This window comes from Dendrobates tinctorius, unplaced genomic scaffold (assembly GCF_039654945.1).
Source record: "Dendrobates tinctorius isolate UK_male_01 unplaced genomic scaffold, ASM3965494v1 ptg000075l, whole genome shotgun sequence".
In the NCBI taxonomy this organism is placed as follows: domain Eukaryota; kingdom Metazoa; phylum Chordata; class Amphibia; order Anura; family Dendrobatidae; genus Dendrobates; species Dendrobates tinctorius.
Window position 1 is genome coordinate 8,408,792 of NW_027361743.1, and position 25,332 is coordinate 8,434,123.

The 25,332-nt window shown below is 48.1% G+C and overlaps 1 protein-coding gene across 1 annotated transcript in view; it reads right to left on the reverse strand.

Annotated features, from left to right (window-relative positions):
• PIWIL4 (piwi like RNA-mediated gene silencing 4) overlaps window positions 1-25,332 on the reverse strand; it is a 275,269-nt gene that overhangs the window by 133,900 nt on the left and 116,037 nt on the right. Inside the window, exons 7-10 of the mRNA XM_073582971.1 lie at window positions 24,483-24,563; window positions 11,490-11,687; window positions 11,188-11,299; window positions 9,470-9,596 (exon numbers count right to left, since the gene is read on the reverse strand). Of these exons, the coding sequence (XP_073439072.1) occupies window positions 9,470-9,596; window positions 11,188-11,299; window positions 11,490-11,687; window positions 24,483-24,563 (518 nt within the window). The remainder of the gene's footprint in view (window positions 1-9,469; window positions 9,597-11,187; window positions 11,300-11,489; window positions 11,688-24,482; window positions 24,564-25,332) is intronic.

The following is a 25,332-nucleotide window of genomic DNA, read 5'->3' on the forward strand; positions in this document are numbered from 1 at the left end:
GCTTGCGTCCGTCAATATTACATCGGACACGGGCCTGTGTCACAAAGTTCCCCTTGTTAAATTTGTGTCGTCTAGCCACCAAGTGAGAGAGTTTTTCCCCCTTTCGGAAAGTTCCAGCTTCCCTTCTAAACGCCCTTTCAATCGTCTCTGGGCTGACAAGATTTCCGCCTGCAGTTGTCGGGTATGATACTGTGCCCAGTTGACCGCAGGGATACAGGCTGTTAGCGTGCCCAACAGGGACATTGCCCTTCTTAGGGTCATGTGAGGATGCTGTATTGCCGTAAGGGTCATTTCTCTCACCTTCTCTAGTTTTTTCTCTGGCAAGAGGCAAACTTGACGGTCGGAGTCCAAGACGAAACCTAGAAACGTTTGTTTCCTTAGGGGTTGAAGTTTTGATTTTTTTAAGTTTACCATCCAACCCAGTCTTTGCAGGGTCTCTGTTATCTTCTCTACCTGATGTGCGCAGTGATGTTCTGAATTGCCAATGACCAGAAAATCGTCCAAGTAAGGCACCATAATCACATTGTGGATTCGAAAGAAAGCTGTCATTTCCGCTATTACTTTTGTAAAAATCCTTGGCGCTATGGAGATGCCAAACGGAAGAGCTGTAAATTGAAAATGCCTGAGGTCGCCCTGGATGTATAGGGCTACCCTCAGGTATTTTTGGTACTCTTGGTGCATCGGGATATGGTAATAGGCATCCTTCAAATCGATTACGGCCATGAAGCAGTTGTGGTGTAACAGCTTTATGGCCGAAGTCACTGATTCCATTTTGAATGTTTGGTTCTTGATCCATTGATTGAGGCGCCTGAGATTTATTATCGTTCTGAAGGAAAGGTCGGGTTTTTTTATTAGGAAGAGGGGAGAATAGAACCCCCTTCTTTCTTGATCTTTCGGGACCTCTACCAGAACTTGTTTCTCCAATAGTCCTAAGATTTCTGTTTCTATGGCTGATTGCTCTCCTGGTTCCTTCCTGACGGGGGTCACCACAAATGAAGCTCTTGGATACTGGAAGAAGGGGATTTTTAGGCCATTCTTTATAATTTCCAGGATCCAATTGTTGGCCGATATTTTCTCCCATTCTTGGGAAAAGAGCCTCAATCTTCCCCCCACAGGAGGGCTGGTGTCATTGCCGGGATTTTTTGGCGGTTGAGGTATTTCCCCCAAACATAAACCCTGGTTCTTTTTTCCTCTTGTCGTCCCACCTTTTCCGTTCTCCCGGGGGACGGCCTCGATTGAACCTTCCCCTCCGAAAGGGCGGTCTCCTTTGATCACCCATGAATTTGGGGAAGCCCTTCTTTTTATCACTGGCTTTTTCCAGGATGTCATCCAGGTCTTTTCCAAACAAGAACTGCCCATCACATGGTAACGAGCATAATTTTGCCTTAGATTGAATGTCCTCAGGGCAGCCTTTGAGCCATAACGCCCGTCTTGCGGCGTTCGACAGCCCCGCTGCTCTTGCCGTTAACCTCATCGAGTCGGCGGAGGTGTCTGCCAAGAAGGCGGCAGCTCCGTGTAGTAGGTACATTTCACCTAAAATTTTCTCCCTTGGTATTTTGGAGACCAATTTTTCTTCCAGTTGTTGCAACCAGACCATTAATGACCGGGCTGTGCAGGTGCCGGCTATTGCTGGTTTTAGACCGCCTGCCGCTGCCTCCCAAGTGTGCCTTAGGTATGAGTCCGCTTTTTTATCCAAGGGATCTCTCAAAACCCCTGAATCCTCCAGGGGCAGGGCCGACTTCTTGGAAGACCTAGACACTGCGGCGTCAATCTTTGGGACCTTGTCCCAGATGTCCGTGTCCTTAGCCTCAAAGGGGTATCTTCGCTTTGAAGAGGAGGGAAGGCTACCTGACTTCTCCGGTTTCTTCCACTCTCTCTCGATTAGGGCCTGAATCTTGTCATTGACCGGAAAGGTACGCTTTTTCCTTTCTTGTAGGCCGCCAAACATCACATCCTCCAGTGACCTCTCTACTTTCTCCTCCTGAAGACCCATAGTGGACCTGATGGCTTTAAGGAGGGCGTCCGTATCTTCTATGGGAAAGCAAGGTCTGCCCCCCGTATCACTGTCTGAGGATGAAGATGACCCGTGCTCAACTTGATACTCCGAAGAGGAGGAGCCTGACGAGGAACTCGGGGAGGCTTTCCTACTCTTACTTTTCTTTTTTAATAATTTTTTAAGTGAGCCCTGTACCTCCGACTTAATTATTGATCTGAGGTTTGTTGCCAGGCTCGGTGCCTCTTCAGCCATAGTCCGCTGGATACAGCTGACACATAAGTCCCTTTGGTAGTCTTTTGCTAAAGGGCTGTGGCATATGGCACATACTTTATTTTTCTTTTTGCATGTAGCTTTTTTGCCTCCCTATAAAAAGAAAAGACATAGGGAGCCCTATTACACCATTGTCTACATTCACGGAGATCACTCACCAGCCAGGAAAGACCGATAACGGGCTCTGGGGCTGCGAAGGAGCGTGCGTTCTACGTTCTTTTGACCTCGAGGAATCCCTCGATCGGTGACTTGGACGGCTGCTGCTTTTGCCGCTCGAGCGGCTCTTGCAACCAGAAGCTTGTGATGGGGGCAGAGACAATGGGGACAGTGAGCGATCCTCCTGAGATGCCATTGTCACCCCTGCAGCCGCTTCTGCTCCTTCTTTAAAGTGAGTGCCCCTCATTACCCCTCCCCCCGCGACCGCCAGCCGCTTCTCCTGGCCGGCGTCGCGCCCGGCGCCATGATCGTCGCGTCCTGATGACGTCAGCGGTCGCGCTCCCAGAATCCTCTGTGCCGCTGACGTCGGACGCCGGTCTCCGCCCCCGGCTTCCCCTGCAAGCAGACGAAGGACGGGCGCGCACGCAGGGGGAGGGCGGCACGTGGAGGAACCTCCGAAAGGAGGACATCGGGACGTGCCCGCACGAACCCGGGGCCCGGATCAGGCAACACCCAGGGGACTGCGCTACCAGCTGCCGACGGCCGGCGTTGCAGGTAAGTCAGCCCTGCAATTTAAACGCCGGGACGGCCCTGGGTCTTTCATCCTGACAGGCGCCGCCGCTGTCAGAGGGATTCCTTTCCAGGACAGGAACCCAACTGAAGCGGGGGAGAGGTGCCGCCCCTTATGTTTCAGTAGGTTCCTGTCCTGGCGGGGCGGATCCCTCTCTCATGTGGTGCTGTCATGGGTGAAGGGAAAAGAGATTTTACGGTAAGAACCCAAAATCCCTCTTTCTTTATCACCTTATTGGGGGACACAGATAACCATGGGACGTTCCAAAGCAGTCCCGAGGGTGGGAACAACAATAAAGGAACGAAATAAGGAAGGGCTTAGGTCGGTCGATGCGCCACCGCCGCCTGCAGAACCTTCCTACCAAGAGCTGCATCAGACGAGGCCTGGGTATGAACCCTGTAGAACCTCGCAAAGGTGTGCAAAGACGACCAGGTCGCGGCCCTGCAGAGTTGTAAGGCCGAAGCCTGATGCCGCACAGCCCAAGAAGCCCCTACAGCCCGGGTGGAGTGGGCTTTCACTCCCGGAGGGGGCCGTTTCTCCTGAAGACGGTAGGCCTCCAGGATGGTAGACCGAATCCAACGAGCAATTGTGGATTTGGAAGCCGGAAGACCTTTCCGGTGACCCTCAGAAATGACAAACAAGGAATCAGATTGGCGACAGGAAGCGGTCCTGGCAAGGTAAACATGCAAGACTCTCACTACATCCAGTTTGTGGAGCGACTTTTCCAGAGGATGAGCAGGCGCAGGACAAAACGATGGAAGGACAATATCTTCGTTAATGTGAAAGGGAGATACCACTTTCAGAAGGAAAGAAGGAACTGGCCTGAGAACAACCTTATCTTGGTGGAGGATAAGGTACGGAGAACGACAGGATAAGGCCGCCAGCTCAGAAACTCTCCCTGATGGATGTAATGGCGATTAGAAAAGCCACCTTCCATGAAAGAAAAGACAGAGGGATATCCTGGATTGGCTCGACCTGCGCCTTCTGGAGAGCGCCAAGAACAAGATTGAGATCCCATGGATCTATCGGAGAACGATGAGGAGGAGCCACATGGGCGACTCCTTGGAGAAAAGTCTTCACTTGCGGTAAGGAAGCTAGATCCTTCTGGAAGAGGATTGCTAGGGCAGACACCTGGCCTTTGAGGGTACTGAGGGATAGGCCCGCATCCAAACTGGATTGGAGGAAACCAAGAATGGGAGGAATGGAGAAAGATAGTGGAAAAACATCGTTCTCGTCACACCAACGAAAAAAGGTCTTCCAGTACCTATGGTAAATGCGGGAGGAAGCCGGCTTCCGAGCCTTAATCAAGGTCTGAATGACCCGGTCGGAAAACCCTGATTCCCTCAGAATCGCGGCCTCAACTGCCATGCCGTTAAACTCAGAGACTGAGAACTCTGGTGGTAAAGGGGGCCTTGCGAGAGAAGATCTGGACGGTCTGGAAGCCTCCAGGGGACGTCCGCGAGCATGTTCACCAACTCCGCGTAACAAGGGCGTCTCGGCCTGTCTGGAGCCACTAAGATGACTGGGATGCCCTCTGACTTTATCTTTTTGACCACTCTTGGGATCAGGGCAAGCGGAGGAAACAGGTAAGGTAGTTGGAACTGGGACCACGGAATTACTAGCGCGTCGTAACCGACGGCTAAAGGATCCCTGGACCTGGCTACAAAGTGAGGAACCTTGTTGTTCATCCGAGATGCCATGAGATCGACGTCCGGGGTGCCCCAACGCTGGCATATCTGACTGAAGACTGTGGGATGAAGGGACCATTCGCCTGACGCTAGACCTTGGCGACTCAAGAAGTCGGCTGCCCAGTTTTCCACCCCTGGAATGTGAACGGCGGAAATCACCGGCACGTGACGCTCTGCCCAGCGGAGTATCCTTGCCACTTCTGACATCACCTGCCTGCTGCGAGTACCGCCCTGGTGGTTTATGTACGCCACGGCCGTGGCGTTGTCTGACTGAATGCGGACCGGTTTGCTTACGAGAAGATGCTGCCAATGAAGGAGAGCGAGGAAGATTGCCCTGATCTCCAGAAGGTTGATGGGCAGAAGAGTCTCCTGGGCGTTCCAACGCCCTTGGGCCGTTCTCTGATAGTAGACCGCCCCATGCTTGCTAAAACTCACCTGTGGCAAGTAACAGGCATGGGCAATATGAAAACCACAACTGAAACCAGATAATAAGGGGATAAGTTGACTTAATCTTTGTGTGTTTGTGTGTGCCACACTAAGCATGAAGAACAGAAAGGGGAGAAGAGAACTATCCGAGGACTACAAAACCAAAATTGTTGAAAAATATCAACAATCTTAAGGTTAAAAGTCCATCTCCAGCGATCTTGATGTTCCTCTGTCCACGGTGTTGTCATGGTCATGTGTGGCTGGACATACCACCTCCAGCAGGGCAAATTTATATGACACGCGTGACCCTGGATACACCGCCTCCAGCAGTGCGAATTTAAATAATAGAACGTGCAGCCGGATACACCGCCTCCAGCAGGCGCATGCAAGTAGTACACGTATGTCTGTATACACCGCCTCCAGCAGGGCGAATTTCAGAATAAAGGGGAAAACCAGGAAAACAATTACAATGGTAGCCCTGTGATAGGGAACGGGGACGTGGAGACCTCCTGCACTCCCCTGAGTCAGTGTCTCTACATTCCTAACGATCCCTAGGCCGGTTCCGCACCGGGCACCGATCAGGATACCTGAAATCCCTAGCTCGTCCTGAACCAGTCCCTTACTAGTGAAGTGGACGGTGCAGAAACTAATCCCACCACTGCACTAAAACACACATTGAGGAAAGTGACAAACAGGGAAACACCACTTAGCTTTGCTCTGTTGCTAATGCTCCAAGCAACAGAGTCCGACACCTGAGTGCATCTTTTCCTCCAACCGGATCCAACACCTGAGTGCAGCTTTCCAGCAACAGAGTTCCGCATCTGAGTGCAGCTTTACATCAACAGAGTCCAGCATCCGAGTGCAGCTTTCCAGCAACAGAGTCCAGCATCTGAGTGCAGCTTTCACCATAGCTGCCACTCCACCAAGCTTTGCAAGAACTCGCTGACACCATAGCTGCCCTCCACCATGCTTTACAAGAACTCCTCGCTGACACCATAGCTGCCACTCCTCCAAGCTTTGCCAGAACTCCTCGCTGACACCATAGCTGCCACTCCAGGATTCTGACTGACTTGCCAGGAACTCTCTCTAGCTCCTTCCTTCACCAGGGATGGTTGGAAAACACCAATATCACCAACAGTGAGTGAGAACACCTGACACACCTTTATAGTTAGGAGCCAGTCTCACACCTGTTAGAGATTCCCGTGCAATAACGCTCACCACCACCGGAGGCAAACTAGAACAAAATACACCACTGTGTAATAACCCTATTGGCCACCGGGGGCAAAACTAACTCTAAGCAACCAGCTCAAAGGAAAAAAAAGGTTACTTATTCAAAACCTGTCATATCCAACCTGGATCATGACAGGTGTCCAAAATAATCAAGAAGTTTACAACCCAAGGCACTGTAGCTTATTTCCCTGGACGTGGACGGCACAGAAAAACTGATGAGAGGTTGCAACGCAGGATAGTTCGGATGGCGGAATATCAGCCTCAAGCTCCAAAGAAATTCAAGCTGCCCTGCATGCTCAGGGTGCATCAGTGTCAGCGCGAACTATCCGTTCACATTTGCATGAAATGCTATGGCAAGAGACCCAGAAAGACCCCACTGCTGACACAGAAACATAAAAAGCTAGACTGCAGTTTGCCAAAACGTATATGAGTAAGCCAAAATCCTTCTGGAAAAGCATCTGGTGGACAAATGAGACCAAGGTAGAGCTTTATGGTAAAGCACATCATACTAGTTTACCAAAAACGGATTTAGTTCTACAAAAAACAAAACAAAACAGTACCTACAGTCAAATATGGTGGAGGTTCAATTATGTTTTGGGATTGTTTTGCTGCCTCCGGCACTGGGTGCCTTGACAGTGTGCAAAGCATCATGAAATCTGAAAATTGCCAAAGGATTTTGGATCACAATGTAGTGCCCTATGTCAGAAAGCTGGGTTTTCGTCCTAGGTCATGGGTCTTCTAGAAGGACAATGACATCAATCATACTTCAAGAAGCAACCAAAAATGGATGGAAACAAAGCCCTGGAGAGTTCTGAAGTGGCCGGCAGGGAGTCCGGATATAAATCCCATTGATCACCTGTGGAGAGATCTTAAAATTGCTGTTGGAAGAAAACGCCTTCAAATATGAGAGACCTGGAGCAGTTTGCAAAAGAAGAGTAGTCCAAAATTCCATTTGAGAGGCGTAAGAAGCTTGTTGATGGTTATGATTGCAGTTATTTATTCAAAAGGGTGTGCAACCAAACATTAAATTGAGGGTGCCAACAATTTTGTCCAATCCATTTTGGGAGTGTTGGGTGAAATTAAGTCCAATTTCCATTTTCATTTTTTTTTGTGCTGTTCCAATACACACAAAGGAAATAAACATGTGTATAACAAAACATGCGTAATTGCGATAATATTCTGGGAGAAATACTTAATTTTCCTGGAACAATTTCAAGGGTGCCAACACTTTCGGCCATGACTGTATAACGCAGCAGACACTTGCCATGTATGGAACAGGCTCAGCGCCTGATACGTGCTTGCACATGTATGTTGGATTTTTGGAAGGGGTTAATTGCATGCATACAAGAGACTTTGGGCCCCCTGTCCTGGGGATTGGTGGGAGCGTCATATCAGAGGACCCTCAGTGATCATACATTCGTTGTCAATCCTCTGAGTAGGTGATAAATATTGCTTGTGGCACAACTCCTTTACACTATTGTGCAAATTTCTTACCGGTGTTGTTTTGCTTAAGCCCCCGTTACACACTGCGATATCGCTAGCAATATCGCTGTAAAGTCACCGATTTTGTGACGTTACAGCGATATTACTGGCGATATCGCTGCATGTGATACTTACCTCCGACCGGCTCCCCCCCTGGTTATCGCTGATCGCGCGAGAAGCTGCTGGACCATTCCTCGTCGTCCACTTCCTGCGGCGCTTCCTGCTGTGACGACGAGCGACGCGTGGAGCCGGGCGGGAGGACGCAGGATCGCCTCGTCTGACAGGTAAGTAGCGATCCCCGTCCCCTGCGATGTCGCTGGTGAGATCTGCCTGAGTGGCAGCTCACTAGCGACCACCTAGCGATTCACCAGCGATCCTGACCGCGTCATATCGCTGGTCGGGATCGCTGGTGAGTCGCTAGGTGTAACGGTACCCTTAAACTATCCTTAGCCTATAGGCTCATCTCGGGTCCAGTGCTAACTCTCCACCGCTGCTTCAGTTTTTGTTGATCGGCTACAGTAGTGTGCACTTGTAACCGCTGCAGACAATCACTGAGTTCAACAGCTACACTGACAAAGCAGCGGAGGCAGTGCTGGATCAGGGAAGGGTATGCAAATCTCAGTTTGCAATTTCTATACGTCATGAAAAAAATAGTTAAAAATAGACAATCCTTTTGCAGGAAAGAAACTCTGCGCCATTGTGTTTGGCACCCAACATGTTAATCAAATGCACGCTGCTAACAAATTAGTAAAACTGTAGAGTGGGTGTCTGACAGCGCTGCTGGCACAGCACCGGCCGCATCTCCTTTTATGAGCAATAGATAAATATTTAATGACATACCCATCTTTTGGCAGAGCAGCGTGTCACCCGCGTCTGCGTATGAACAGTGCGGAACAATGCTCCATTCATGAGCGATGCTCCGTAGCCCACATGCCCGGTGCCAGGATCTGTGCGCTGGTGAAGTGTGAATGTCAGGCAGAATACACGGTTTGTTAGACTCGCTTGTGAGGAGCCGCTGCCAAGAATTTCCCTTTTTCACTCTTCTCTGGCTGAGATCTGCTTTCACCAGAGGGGCAAGATAATTACCTCCTGTTAGCTGGCCGCAGAGTTTTATCACTGGGATCTGATAACGATCTGATGTCTGCGGGGCGCGGATCAGGGAGGTAGTGAAAAGATGCCAGACAGGCCCTTTTGTTTTCACCGGGATAAGCGGCGCCATGAGTCTATCGTCCGCTTATCTCATCTTGCTCCACTAAATGCACATTAGGGCTGACAGCTGTCGTACATCGGCCTATTATCTCTATGTGACTGAATACCATCTAATATTGTAAGAAAGCACAAGTCCACCTCCTGACATTTGGCTTTTATTGTGCCTATTAACAAAATACCTGTTTTCTTCTTCAAAACAGCGCCTCACCTGTCTGCAGGCCATGTCTGGTATTGCAGCTAAGCCCCATTCCCTTCACTGAAGTTGAGCTGCAATACCTGACAAAACCATAGATAGGTGTGGCGCTGTTTCTGCAAGTTACAGGACTGTACAACTACAGGATAATCTAGAAGTGTCTTTTTGCTTCTGTGTACTGCTGTAGTTCGGCCGATACAATGTTATATAGAGGTCTCCTGGGCCTAGTTATAATTGATGCCCCTTACCAGTCAGATAGCACAGTTCTGGGAGCAGGTGCACAACCCGTGGAGTGTCGCACCCCTCGCCCTTCTTCACCTTCAAGGCGCTCACCAGCATGGGCTGGGATAAGTCAGTAAGCTCCACATTGTATTGCTGGAAAAAAGAAATACAAGTCTGATGGATTACTGTATAATAAACTCATAAAACAGACTAACACTAAGTAAAATACAGTCAAAACTGTAAAAAAAAAAAAAAAACAAAAAACAAAAAAAAAAAACCTCCCTAAAATAGCTCAGTAAATAAAGGCTATGGACACCTTCGACATGAGAAAACATTTTTGTATGTAATTTACTGATTACCATTAGATAATGAAATGTTACTAAATCTTTATTCCTTATTTCATAACTTTCTCTTCCAGGAGTGTCTCTCTCAGTAATACATGCTGGATGAGACCTCTGTGTGTAAACAGGACCCTGCTGTCCTTACTTGCATGTCAGCACAGCTTCTATCATGCACTCATTTTCTCTTCATGAGTTTTATTGCCTATTTTTCTCTGCCCTCCCCGAAACTATACCTGCTTTCTCCCCTCTCCACATCATGGAGATGTGTGTGCACCCCCCCACACCCACAGCTCCTATGTCTGACACTGTGGGGAGGGGGACAGCAGATACAGAAATCAGGAGGAGGAGATCTGACAGATCAGTAATATTTTTGCAGATCACTCAGCTAGGAAAAAGATTTAAGGATCCTCTGCAGGAACAAAATGGAAGAACATTTTTAAAGAGAAGTATTTAGAAAGTTATTAACTTTGCACTTAGAAAGCAAACGAACAATAAAGATAAAATTCTATGCAAAGATGACAAAGCCTTTAAAGGGAATCTGTCACCTCATTTTTCGCATATAAGCTGCGGCCACTGCCATTAGGCATTCTGTAATGCTGTAGATAAGCCCCCTATGTAACCTGAAAGAAAAGAAAAACAAGTTAGATTACACTCACTCAGGGGCGGTACGGGTCCGATGGGTGTCACAGGTCCTTACTTCTGTCGCGGCTCCTGTGCAGGCTTAATTCTCTGCCATGTTGAGGACAGAGCAAAGTACTGCAGTGCGCAGGCGCAGGGAAAGGTCAGAGAGGCCCAGCAACTGCGCACTGCAGTACTTTACTCTGTCCTCAACAGGAAAAATCAGTACGCCTGCGCAGGAGCCACGCCAGGAAGCAAGGAAGAGGACGTCATCGCATGAAGACGGGAGGCACCGGACCCGTGACACTCATTGAACCGGACCGCCCCGGGTGAGTATAATAAAACTCGTTTTTCTTATCTTTCAGGTTACATCGGGGGCTTATCTACAGCATTACAGAATACTGTAGATAAGCCCCTAATGACGGTGGCCACAGCTTATATGCGAAAAATTAGGTGACAGATTCCCTTTAAGTAATTAATGACTGATAGTAAGACTCATGTTTACAAATCAATGACCTGTGCAACTGGGCAGAGAAGATGAAGTCCCAACGCTGACCGACAGGAGACTGCGTCCTGTGCCATTAACCTGTAGTCACAGTGCTTCTTGCTTTGGTCCCGCCCCAGCACAGTGCAGTACCCTCCCCTTTGTCTGTTACACACACCTTTCTTTTTTTACCCCTCCCCTGCTCTAACCTCATCCCCCACAGGAGAAAAGAGCTCCACCCTGATGTGTCCTGCATCTATTAGTACTTACAAGGCAGCCATATTCATGACATCCCTAATACCTGTTTGTAATACTCCATGTAGGTCATCTGAGTTCCGTCCTTTTTCGGGAACGTGTCTGTGGGTTTGGTAGACCAATCCATATCATCCACTCTGTAGGTCTTATTGTTGTACCTAATTAAAAAAAAAAAATTCCCCAAAAAACTATGAGAAACACAGAGAAAGAAGAACTGCCTCCAAAGGGAGGAGAGCAACGTGCCCTAAGTGCAAAATTGAAAGTTTCAAAAAAGTTCTGGCTCTTGCAACAATAAATAAAACAAAAAAGGAAAATAACACGGGGCTAAATAATTTTTATGATCAGTACCTGGTTAACACGACCATCCCCACAAACTCTTTCTCGCAGATTTCGGAGAACCTCTCTCTGGGGACCCTGGAGTAGAGATCCATCATGGATTCCAGCACGGTCTCGTTGCGCAGGACTTTGTGGCTCACGTCTACACTCAGGGTCAGCTGTTTCTCAAGGAATGAGACTACTGTAGAGAATCCTTTCCACAGGCACAGTCTATGAAGAAGGACAGGTTAGACTTTTAATGCCTGAATGAATGTACAGGCAGCGACAGCGTGAAAGTAGACTAGACAGTGAAAAAAAATAAATAAAAAGTTCACACAGTGGAACATCCTGGATGATAAATTTGTTACATCTTTCAATAAGTTTGTCTATACCATACTATACTATACTGGAAAAATTGGAAATAAATACTTTTTTTTATTTTTACATAACTAACGGGGTGATAAAGGGGGGGGTTTGATTTCCTATTATTTTAGTTTGCTCACTGTGATAGGCCCTATCACAGTGATCAAAATGAACCAGTAAGAGAAATCTCATACTGTTGCCGGCTGGCAGATCGCCCGCTATTTTCTTCCCGGAAGAAGTTGTTTTTTTTTTTTAAATCCACCATACGGTTCCAGAGATATGGGCTTTTTGAATTTAATGCTGATTTTTATGGTTTTTATCAAGGGGTGTGGCTCACAGTCATAATGCCTAAAGACACCCCCAGGTAACCCTGTGAGTCACGCCCCCTTATAAAGAACATAAAAAGAGGGATTTTTGGTACTCACCATAAAATCTCTTTCTTGGATCCTTATTTGGGGACACAGGTAACCATTGGTGTATGCTGCTGTCGCTAGGAGGCTGACACTAGGCAAAAAAGGAAAATAGCTCCTCCTCAGCAGTATACACCCACCGACAGGCACAAAGCCCTTCAGTTTGTGTTAAAGCAGTAGGAGAAGCAACCAAAACTCAACATATGTATCAACCCAACAACAAACAATTAGTGAGGGTGCTGTGTCCCTCAAGGAAGGCTCCAAGAAAGAGACTTTACAGTGAGCACCAAAAATCCCTCTTTATCACTTCATTGGGGGACACAGGTAACCATGGGACATCCCAAAGCAGTCCTAAGGGTGGGACCAGAAAGAATGCAAAGAAAACGACGACCCTCAGAGATGACAAACAAGGCATCAGAGTGGAAAAAGGAAGCAGTTCTTGACCGGTAGACTCGGATAGCTCTTACCAGATCCAACTTGTGGAGGGACTTCTCCAGAAGATGGACCGGAGTGGGGCCTAAAGAAAGAAGGACAATGTCTTTAGTAATGTGAAATGAAGAGACCACCTTAGGTAGGAAGGAACAGGTCTGAGAACTACCTTGTCCTGATGTAGAATCAGGAACGGAGAACAGCAGGACAATGTCGCTAGCTCAGAGACTCTCTTAATGGACGTAATGGTAACTAAGAAGGCAACTTTCCAAGACAGGAGAGAAAACAGAATGTCCTGAATGGGCTCAAAAGGAGCATGCTGGAGTGCGCAAAGGACAAGATTAAGATCCCATGGATCTATCGGGGGACAATAAGGAGGTGCCAAGTGGGCGACTCCTTGAAGAAAAGTCTTTACCTTGGAACGAGACGCCAGATTTCCATTGAAAAGATTTGAGAGAGCTGAAACATGCCCCTTAAGGGCACTAAGTGGTAGAGCTGAATTAAGACCCGCTTGTAGAAAACCATGGATGGAAAAAAGGGAAAAGGACATAGGAACCAAACTGTTGTCCTCACACCACTGAAAGAAGGCCTTCCAGTATCTGTGGTAGATACGCGAGGATGCTGGTTTCTCGCCCTAATCATGGGCTGAATGACCTGATGGGAAAAACCAGCCTCCCACAGAACTGCGGCCTCAATGGCCATGCCGTTAAACTCAGAGACTGTGAACTCTAGTGGAAGAGGGGGCATTGCGAAAGAAGATCCGGACGATCTGGAAGCCTCCAGTGAGCGTCCATAAGCATGTTCACCAGCTCCGTGTACCAGGCCCTTCTTGGCCAGTCTGGAGCTACCAGGATCACGGTAATTTCTTCCGCCTTTATCTTTTTCAAAGACTCTCGGAATCAGGGGGAGAGGCGGAAAAAGATAAGGCAGCTGGAATTGGGACCACAGGATCAATAGGACATCGCAACCGATGGCCAGGGGATCCCGGGACCTGGCTATGAACTGAGGAACCTTGTGGTTCATCCGAGACGCCATCAGGTCGACGTCCGCTGTGCCCCATCTCTGGCATATTTGGCTGAAAACGGCGGGATTGAGAGACCACTCGCCCGATGCGAGAACTTGACGATTTAGAAGATCGGCTGTCCAATTTTCAACCCCCGGAATGTGTACGTCTGATGTGGCGGGAACGTGACGCTCCACCCTCTGCCATCACCTGTTTGCAGCGAGTCCCTCCTGGATGGTTTATGTACACCACGGTAGTGGTGTTGTCCGATTGTATGCGGGCCGGCTGGCCTGCGTGGAGGAATTGCCAGTGGGAGAAGGGCAAGAAAAATTGCCCTGATCTCCATAAGATTCATGGGGAGAGCGGCTTCTTGAACGTTCCAGCGACCCTGCGCTGTGTGATGAAGGAAGACCACTCCCCAACCGAGGAGACTGGCATTGGTGGTGATTACCTGCCACCGTAGAGGGAGGAAGGACTTCCTGCCAGGACTGAGGCAGATAGTGTCCACCAGGTCAGGGACTGCCTCACCTTGAGAGGCAGAAGCACGGGTCAAGTCCAGGGAGACGGTACTCATGTCCCAGGCAGACAAGAAGGCCAAATGAAGAGGACGGATATGGAACTGAGCAAAAGGCACGGCTTCCATGGCGGCAATCATCTTCCCCAGTACTCTCATGCAGGACGAGGAGCTGGTCACTTTAGAGAGCGGGTTCCCTGGCAGAGGGATAAAGACTTCTCCATTGGCAGGAAGACACGGGCTTGGGACCAGGTGCTGTGCTGGGATGAGGGAGCATTTCTCCTTGTTGACTATCCAGCCGATACGGACCAGAGTGTCCAGAGTGATCAGAAGATCGTCCGAGTAAGGGATTAAGAGAATCCCCTTGGAGCGAAGAATGGCCATGACCGCTGCCATGACCTTCATGAACATTCTGGGGGCAGAGGCCAGGCTGCAGGGAAGTGCCATGAACTGATAGTGATCCCCCTGGATCGCAAACTGTAGGAATCTCTGATGCTGAACAAAAACAGGAATGTGAAGATAAGCATCCTGAATGTCCACAGAACAAAGAAATTATCCCAGTTCCATGGAGGCGATTACCGAGCGCAGGGACTCCATCATGAAATGACGGATCTGAAAGTGACGGTTCAATTGCTTGAGATCCAAAATCGGACAGAGCGATCTGTCCTTCTTCGGGACTATGAAAAGATTGGAGTAGAACCCTGAAAACCATTCGTTTCGGGGAATGGGAACAATTACTCCTGTGCATGGTAGGGAAGAAATGGCCTGAAGAACCCCTGAATTCTTGGCGAGCGAGATCGAAAGGAACGTCTCCCTTGGGGGGGGGGGGGGGGTTGTAACCAGACGTGACTATCTCGCTGACCCAGGCATCGTCGACCACCGACAACCAGGCATCCTGGAAGAGAAGAGGCCGGCCTCCCACCCTGGAGAGATTCCCGGGTGGGGGTGACCCTTCACGTCGAGGAGAACCTGTTGGAGCAGGACCCTGAAGACTTGGAAGAGCGACCTTTTGGATGATGGCGAGGGGCAGGTTTGAAAGATGGCTTCTTCCTCTCCCCCTTGGTCGGACGAGCGGTCCTGCTGGACGGAAGTTCTTGAGGTAGAAAAGAGCCGAAAGGAACGAAATTGGAGTGACCTCCTCTTATTAAAAAGACGTTTCTGCTTGGACTGGGGAAACAAGGTGCTTTTTCCGCCAGTAGCATCGGAAATCATTTAATCCAGTTTGGACCCAAAAAGTCTATAGCCTTGGAAGGCAAGGCCAGTAAGGGACTTTTTTGACAGTGGGTCCGCATTTCACGCTTTCATCCAGAGAATTCGGCAAATAGCAACGATATTGCTGGTAGCCGTGGCGGAACAACCGTCCACATCCAAGGAAGCGGTCAAAAGATATTAGAATCCTTAAGGGATGCACCATCCGGTAGAGGCAGGACTGTCTTAGAAGACAGGCGAGAAACCGGCGGATCCACGTTAGGGGACTCTACCCATCTACCAACGAGGTTTGGGCTAAAGGGATAGAGAATATGGAGCTGCTTCCTTCCTGAGAAGCTCTTGTCAGGGTATTCCCAGAGTTTGTACATAATCCCTTCAAATTGCCTGTGATTAGGGAAATTCCGGGAAGGATGTTTTACCCGTTTGAAGGAGACGGAGTGCTCCTAGACGGAGTGCTCCTGAGCAGTGCCTCGTCCTCCTTTAGGTTTAGTTTGGGTAATTGCCAGGATAAGGCTACTGACCATATCCTGCATTGTTATGAGTTCATTTTCCCCTTCACCATTGAGGTCTGATGAACTCCCTCTTCTGGTGAAGGAAGATAGTGAGGCTGATTACCAAGCACCTGAGCTGGGAGAGGATGACTGGGCGACGGGGATCTCTGACTGGATATAAGGCAGCCGACGCCCTTCCTCCTCGCTGGTGATTTCTCTGTGGAATTCTAGGAGACCAGTCTGATTCCTGCTCCTCAAAAGCTAAGTTTTCTGCTTTGCCTTTTTGCATTTGTGTTTTGGTTTTAGTTTGCCTTGCTTTTCTGGATTCTGCCATTCCCTGCTGGGGTGAGCTGAATTCCTTTTTTGTTGGTTGCTCTGTCTTCAGAAAATACCTGAGTACTGACATAGTCTTTTTGAAGCCTAGCGTTTTCAGGGCCTTTTTCCCTGTCAGTCTGTTGGCTCTTATTTTCATAGGGTTTTTCGCGGATTGCAGACCACAGCTTTCCTATCCTGTCCTTTGTAGTTAGCTTGGGCCCCATCATTTGCTCAGCCTATCTTTCTATCTGTGTGAGTGTTTTTTCTTCTTGCTTCACCGTCATTATATGTTGGGGGCTGCCCATTGCTTTGGGGTTTGCTCTGGGGCAGTTTGGATTTCCCTTTCTGTCTTTAGGCTAGGCAGTTCTCCGGCTGTGATCGAGGGGTCTAGGGCATCGTAGGAACCCCCCACGGCTACTGCTAGTTGTTGTTGATAGGTTCAGGGGTCTGCAATCCGATAGCTGCCAACTTCTCTGGTTTTCTGGACTTAGCTAGCATTTCTGTTTTTGCCTCCTACGGTGACTCATTCATAACAGAATCACCAGCCATACCGCAGATCCTAGGGTACTCAATAGCAGGAAAGAATTAAAAAAAAAAAAAAAAAAGGTGTGTATATTTTTTCCTCTATATCTCTGAGGCCGTAGGGGGAAGTTTTTTTTTCTCTAAACGGAGATAAAGCAATTGTCTGATCGTGTGGAGCAGCTCGCTGCGGAAGTGCGGGGAATTTCCGCCTACCTTGCTCATTCACATGCTGCTGAACCAAAGATCCCTACTCCTGATGTGTTTTTTGGGGATCGGTCTAAATTTTTGAATTTCAAAAATAATTGTAAATTATTTTTTCCTTGAGGCCTAACTAGTCAGGGAGCTCCGCGCAGCAGGTTAAAATTGTCATCTCTTTGCTGCGTGGCGATCCCCAGGATTGGGCGTTTTCTTTGAAACCTGATGATCCTAGTCTGACTAATGTGAATGCATTTTTTCAAGCCTTGGGGTTGTTGTATGACGAACCTAATGTTATTGATCAGGCTGAAAAGACCCTGTTGGCATTGAGCCAGGGTCGAGATTCTGCAGAATTGTACTGTCAAAAATTCCGAAAGTGGGCGGTCCTTACTGCCTGGAATGATAATGTCTTGGCAGCTCTCTTTCGGAAGGGTTTGTCAGAAGCCGTAAAGATACTATGGTGGGATTTCCTGTTCCCTCTGGTCTGGACGATTCTATGTCATTACCATTCAGGTTGATCGGCGTTTACGTGAACGCAGGACTGCACGAGAGGTGTTGCCACCTGTTGAACAAGTGTCTGAACCTATGCAATGTGATAGTTTTGTCCAGGGAGCAATGTCAGGGGTTCAGAAAGCGTAATAAGCTGTGTTTTTTTGCGGAGATGCCTCGCCTCTGTCTGTCCTAAACGAGAGAAACGTTTTGCACACACGTTTTCTGTGGGTGGTGTTCAACCTAAGTTTCTTCTGGCAATTACTCTGATCTGCTCCCTGTCCACATTTTCCGCCAAGGCTTTTGTGGATTCAGGAGCAGCCCTGAACCTAATGGACTTGGATTTTGCTAAACGTTGTGGATTTCCTATGACACCTCTACGGACGCCTATCCCTTTGAGGGGGATTGATGCTACTCCTTTGGCGAAAAATAAACCTCAGTTTTGGACCCAGGTGGTAATGCGGGTCGCCCCAAACCATCAAGAAAATTGCAGATTTTTGGTGTTGCATAATTTGCATGATACCATTGTTCTGGGGTTTCCCTGGTTGCAAATTCATAATCCAGTCTTGGACAGGAAATCTGTGTCTGTGGTGAGTTGGGGTTGTCGGTGTGCCCTTAGTGAGGCTACGTTTTTTTCCACCTCTCCTCAGTCGCATGATGTTCCTGACTATTTGGCGGACTTTTATGATGTATTTAGTGAGAATGAGTCTGTGTCTTTGCCTCCTCATAGGAGTTATGACTGTGCAATTGAACTGAGCCCGGGGTGTAAATTTCCCAAGGGTCGGCTCTTCAATTTATCTGTACCCGAGCACGGGGCTATGCGATCCTATATTAAGGAGGTGTTGGAGAAGGGTCATATTAGACCATCCTCTTCACCATTAGGTGCTGTTTTTTTTTTCGTGGCCAAAAAGGATGGTTCGTTAAGGCCTTGTATTAATTATCGTGCCCTTAACAAAATTACTATTAAATATCAGTATCCGTTCCCCCTGATTTCGGATCTATTCTCCAGAGTTAAAGGTGCTTGCTGGTTTACCAAGCTTGACCTCAGGGGGGCGTATAATCTTATCCGCATTAAGCATGGGGATGAATGGAAGACGGCGTTTAATACTCCAGAGGGACATTTTGAGTACCTGGTGATGCCTTTTGGGCTCACTAATGCCCCTTCTGTCTTCCAGTGCTTCATGAACGACATTTTCTGAGACTTTGTGGATACATTTTTGATTATCTCTCTGGATGATATTTTGATCTTCTCCAAGGATTGGGATTCTCATGTGGAACATGTTCGGACGGTGTTCCGGATCTTGAGGGAGAATTCCCTGTATGTCAAAGGATCGAAATGCCTTTTTGGGGTACAGAGGATTTCATTTTTGGGATTTATTTTGTCTCCGTCAACTATTGAAATGGATCCGGCCAAGGTACAGGCCATTTATGATTGGGTTCAGCCCACTTCTTTGAAGGCCCCTCAGAAGTTTTTGGGTTTTGCTAATTTTTATCGGAAATTTATAGCAAAATTTTCTAGTATTGCCAAGCCATTGACTGATCTGACTAAGAAGGGTGCTGATGTGTCGAATTGGTCGAATTGGAGGCTGTTTCTTCCTTTCAGGAGCTGAAGCGAAGATTCACTTCTGCCCCGGTTTTGCGGCAACCTGATGTCTCACACCCGTTCCAGGTAGAGGTGGACGCTTCTGAGATTGGTGCAGGAGCTGTTTTGTCCCAAAAGGATCCTGTAACATCTAAAATGAATTCCTGTGCTTTCTTCTCCCGAAAGTTCTCCCCATCTGAACGTAACTATGACGTGGGGAATCGGGAACTGTTGGCCATGAAATGGGCATTTGAGGAGTGGAGACATTGGTTGGAGGGAGCTAAACATCAAGTCGTGGTCCTCACTGACCACAAGAATTTGATTTACCTGGAGTCGGCCAAACGTTTGAACCCTAGACAGGCTAGGTGGGCCTTGTTTTTTACACGTTTTGATTTTGTGGTCTCTTTTCTTCCTGGCACTAAGAATGTCAAGGCTGACGCTCTTTCTAGGAGCTTCTTTGCTGATTCTCCTGTGGTGACCAAGCCTGCTACCATCTTAGGCGAAGGGGTAGTTCTTTCTGCCATCTCGCCCAATTTGAGACGTGCTCTGGAAGAGTTCCAGGAGGACAAACCTGAGCGTTGTCCCAGTGGAAAGTTGTATGTTCCTGACCAGTGGAAGAAGAGAGTGATGTCTGAAGTTCATTGCTCTGCATTGGCTGGTCATCCAGGTATTTTTGGTACTAGAGATCTGGTGAGTCGGTCTTTTTGGTGGCCCGCCTTGTCTCGTGATGTCAGGAATTTTGTGCAGTCCTGTGGGACTTGCTCCCGGTCTAAACCTTGTTCTCGCTCTAGTGGGTTGTTGATGCCTTTGCCGGTCCCCAGGAGGCCATGGACCCATATTTCAATGGATTTCATCTCTGATATGCCTGTCTCTCAGAGAATGACTGTTATTTGGGTGATTTGTGATAGGTTCTCTAAGATGGTTCATCTTGTACCACTCCCTAAGTTGCCATCTTCCTCTGAGTTGGTGCCCCTGTTTTTGCAACAGGTGGTTCGCTTGCACAGGATTCCTGAGAACATTGTATCTGACAGAGGAGTTCAGTTTGTGTCTAGATTTTGGAGGACGTTCTGTTCCAAGCTGGGAATTCAGTTGTCCTTCTCCTCTGCGTTTCACCCTCAGACCAATGGGCAGACGGAGAGAACAAACCAGACCTTGGAGTCGTATTTGAGATGTTTTATTTCCGCTGATCAGGATGATTGGGTTTCATTTTTGCCCTTGGCCGAATTTGCTTTAAATAATAGAGCTAGTTCTGCCACTTTGATGTCACCTTTTTTTTGTAACTTTGGTTTTCATCCTCGATTTTCTTCAGGGCAGGTGGAGCCTTCTGCCTGCCCAGGTGTTGACACTGTGGTGGAGAGAATGCACCAGATCTGGGAACAAGTGGTGGATAAGTTATCTCTCTCCCAGGAAAAGGCCCAGCGGTTTTCCAACCGACATAGGACCATTGGTCCCCAGTTTAAGGTGGGTGATATGGTTTGGTTATCATCAAAAAATATCGCTATGAAGGTAGCTTCTCCTATGTTTAAGCCTAGATTTATTGGGCCTTACAAGATTTTGGAGATCATTAATCCGGTCTCTTTTCGGTTGGCTCTTCCTGTCACATTTAAAATCCATAATGTGTTTCATAAGTCCTTGTTGAAGAGGTTTGTTGAACCAGTAGTTCCTGGGGTGGCACCTCCGGACCCTGTATTGGTTGAAGGTAACATGGAATATGAGGTAGGGAAGATACTGGATTCCCGTCTGGCTAGACGGAGACTCCAGTATTTGTTTAAGTGGAAGGGTTATGGTCAGGAGGATAATTCCTGGGTCTCTGCCTCTGATATTCATGCCAAAAGATTGGTGTGTGCCTTTCATCGGGCTCACCCTGATCGCCCTGGTGGCGTGGATGAGGGTTCGGTGACCCCTCCTCAAGGGGGAGGTACTGTTATGAGTTCATTTTCCCCTTCACCATTGAGGTCTGATGAACTCCCTCTTCTGGTGAAGGAAGGTAGTGAGGCTGATTACCAAGCACCTGAGCAGGGAGAGGATGACTGGGCGACGGGGATCTCTGATTGGATATAAGGCAGCCGATGCCCTTCCTCCTCGCTGGTGATTTCTCTGTGGAATTCTAGGAGACCAGTCTGATTCCTGCTCCTCAAAAGCTAAGTTTTCTGCTTTGCCTTTTTGCATTTGTGTTTTGGTTTTAGTTTGCCTTGCTTTTCTGGATTCTGCCATTCCCTGCTGGGGTGAGCTGAATTCCTTTTTTGTCGGTTGCTCTGTCTTCAGAAAATACCTGAGTACTGACATAGTCTTTTTGAAGCCTAGTGTCTTCAGGGCCTTTTTCCCTGTCAGTCTGTTGGCTCTTATTTTCATAGGGTTTTTCGCGGATTGCAGACAGCAGCTTTCCTATCCTGTCCTTTGTAGTTAGCTTGGGCCCCATCGTTTGCTCAGCCTATCTTTCTATCTGTGTGAGTGTTTTTTCTTCTTGCTTCACCGTCATTATATGTTGGGGGCTGCCCATTGCTTTGGGGTCTGCTCTGGGGCAGTTTAGATTTCCCTTTCTGTCTTTAGGCTAGGCAGTTCTCCGGCTGTGATCGAGGGGTCTAGGGCATCGTAGGAACCCCCCACGGCTACTGCTAGTTGTTGTTGATAGGTTCAGGGGTCTGCAATCTGATAGCTGCCAACTTCTCTGGTTTTCTGGACTTAGATAGCATTTCTGTTTTTGCCTCCTACGGTGACTCATTCATAACAATGCATCTTTGATGTCTGGTCCGTATCAGACTCGGACTCAGACTGGGAATCTGCATCCGGCCAAAAGTCGCCTCCAGGGAGGGGACGGAGGGAGGAATGTATCCAGGAGGATGCAGAGAAACCCGGAGAGATGGAGGAAGAACCGGAAAGAGCTTTCTTCCTTTGCCTTGTGCCCGATTTGTCCCTATGAGGGTAGAAGTCAGGTGCATGCGAATCACTGTGAGAGGGGTTCAGAGTACTGGTGGCATCGGACAAATGTGGAAGTCGCTCCAGGACCTGGACCACGGACTGTGAAACTTTTGTCAGGTCAGAGATCGAATGTGACATTGCAACAGCCCACTCCGGAGGGAGGCGAGTACTCTCATCCCGGGCGTTAAGAGGGCTCCTGTGGGGCAGACATGGCAGAAGGGCTGCAGGACAGGTAGAAAGGGGAGGACTGGACTGAAGACCAATTTCTTTTGCAAAGGGCACAGTCTTAGTGAATCACAATTTAGAGGGGCAAGAAGAAGCCTCTCTAGGGTTGGGCAAAATTTGAGCCTTGGAGATACTGCTGTGGAAGAGCCAGACAAAAAAACAAACAAAAAAAAAACAGACCCTACCCGTGCCAGCGACGACCAGTAGAAACAACTATGCAAGCTGTGTCCCCCTTTCGGCAGAGAGCGTAGGATTTAGCTGTGTCCCCCATGAGCAGTGCACCAGCAAGTCTGTAGAGCGCGCGGCGGTATGTAGGGTCTCCTCGGCTTGTTCCACAGCGCTGCAATCTGCCGGCTGGCAAAAGAGACAGCAAGTGTCCTATTGGCTGACACGCCGAATGGCGTGAACAACCAGGAAATGCCAGCCGGCGAAAACGAAAATCCCCCTCAGACTGGCTGACATGCCGGGGGCGTGAACAGCCAGGAAGGAGAAGCTCTGTGATAGGAGCGGAAAAAGCGAGCCTGAAAAGAACACGCGCCGGGGGGAGCTCACAAGAAGAATAGAAGGAGGACACCTCCCACTGGATAAAGAGTGCGCGATTTAAATCACATGCTGGTGACTAGCTAAGGAAAAGCAGGGAAGGAGTGCGGCCAGCAAAGTGAGGGGGAGTGCCCACATGTGATGAGCCCGGCCATGGGAAACATGGCCACGGCTGTTCCCTACCTCTAGCGCCACCCTGTCCCCTTGCAATGAAGGGACAGTGTGGGATGAAGCCTGCCGCTGCAGAGGGAAGAAGGGAGACTTACCTGTCGGTGAGTCCCTGTCTCTCTGCATAGATGAGGATCACAACAGGAGCCCTCGGGTGGGAGAGGGTCGCTGGAATCCGGCATCCTCCTTCCCGCACCGTCTCCAGAAGGTGAAGAAGACGGCATCAACCCCTTACAAAAAGGGGGAGGCCACTTCTGGTGACCACTGTCCTCCGTTCAGCCCTCTCTGAGGAGAGGGGTAGGGAGGGGAGAAGGCAAAGGTCCGGCCACAAGAAATCACCCTGAAACACCCGTAAAGGTGACAGGGGATTAGGTCCTGCTTGCGGGCCTGGTAGTGAGCGATGTGAGTAACACCACACTGCTCTCAGTTGCATAAATACGAGACCTGTGTCTCAACTGACAGAAGAGCTGTACCATAAGCACACATACTGGATCTGCCGGAGAAGGGCTGTGACAGGACAAGCACCACTCCTAAAGCAGTCCCATTTTCAGCATCAGCTGACCCCAAGGGTAAGAATAGCAGAAACGGACTTGGAGTCCAAGGCAGGATCGGATACAGATGGTACTGATGTAGACGCTTGTTCAGACGGAAAATACTCTGGAACAGGTACTGCAGGTGCGGGTTTACGTACCGCCGAAGCGGTTTCTGGTTCAAGTACTGCCAGAGTGGTTTCTCGATCAGGTATAACTGGAGTGGTTTTGGGTTCAGGAACCACAGGAGCGGTATCAGGATTCTGGTACTGCAGGTGCAGGTTTTGAATCATAGAATCGTAGAGTTGGAAGGGACCTCCTGGGCCATCTGGTCCAACCCCCTGCTCAAAGCAGGATTCGCAGGATTACATACTGCCAAAGCGGTTTCTGGTCCAAGTACTGCCAGAGTGGTTTCTGGTTCAGGTACCGCCGAAGCGGTTTTGGGTTCAGGAACCACATGAGCCGTATTAGGATTCTGGCCCTGCTGGTGCAGGTTTACATACCGCCAAAGCGGTTTCAGGTCCGAGTACTGCCAGAGTGGTTTCTAGTTCAGCTACCTCCAAAGCGGTTTCAGGATAGTATGTGAGAAGATGGTTACTGGTTTAACTGGACTGGTACAGGGACCTGATAACAACCTAGCAGACTAACTACAATTGTTACTCAGGCACCTCCAACAGGTGAAGGTGTCTTAAATATTAAGTGGCTCACAGATATTGGCTGGGGACACATTAAGAGTGCAGATGCTGTCTCTTTAAGAGACCGGAAGCATGCGTGCGTGTGTCCTAAGTGCTCTGCCAGGGAACTTGCATGGCACGCAGACTCTGGGACACAAAGCAGGAGAAGCAGAAGCCTCAGTCCTGTGAGCAGTCACAGCCCTTCTCTGGCAGCTCACCAGTATGTGTGCTTATGATACACCTGCTCTGCGAGTTGAGACACAGTGCTCGAGGGCTGTGTTTTTTCAGACTGCAGCTCAGCCTGACATCAGTAACACCGGCTACTGTTTGAGTTACACAATGGAGGGCCATTTTATTACATTCTTAGAATATCCCTTTAAGGTGATCAATACTACATGTGTATGAATAAAAAAAACAGCTTTATTATCCAAATCACATTTTTCCTTACTTGTGCTGAGGAATATTTATGGGATCTGATGGGCTGAAGTAGTTGCGTCCCACTTGGTACATTTTGAGATGTTTAAACACCCTAAAAATAAAAATAATATATATATATATATACATATACACTGTATATACAAATTCTACAACATAAAAATCATGAGAAAAAAATGTATAAAATGTTCTATGTGCCCACAGAAAATGGTCACACAAAATAGTGTGTCATTTTTTTAAATTTGTTTATAACTGTGTTTCGAAGTCTGGAATATTAATACAGTATCTTTATACAATACATTGTCATTGTGTGTGACAATAGGGAAGTATACAGATGCACACAAAAATACGTATGATGCACAGGCTGAAGACTATAGACACCATTTTTTAAATTTTTGCCTATAAATTCAGCATTTCCTGGGTTTTCTGGTTTCCCGGAGAATAAAATGCTTCGTAGGGTTCATTTATCTGCAATATACAAAAATAAATTGCTGTGCACGAAGCTGCCGAGATCGTGAGGTTGTTGAGGATGTGACACAAGATGAAGTGTCAGAGACGTTACATTTTCTGCTGTGCTTTGATAAAAATGTAAGTGGAACACTATAAATGAAGAAGAGATATCCACAGACAACATAGACGTCCGAAGGTAAAGGGGCGCTAATGTGTATTACATTTGGTCTTGTAGATTTTTGTGACTCTTACAGAACCCTTCCTCATTGTAAACCAAGAAGTGCAAATTCTGCCCAATATAATGCATGTAAAAATACAATCATGCAATCGCCTGTTAGGTAAAAGAAGGTTTGTGTGCATATTTTTTCTGCAATTTTCTATTTCATTACCTTTTATTAAAAAACATAAAAAAT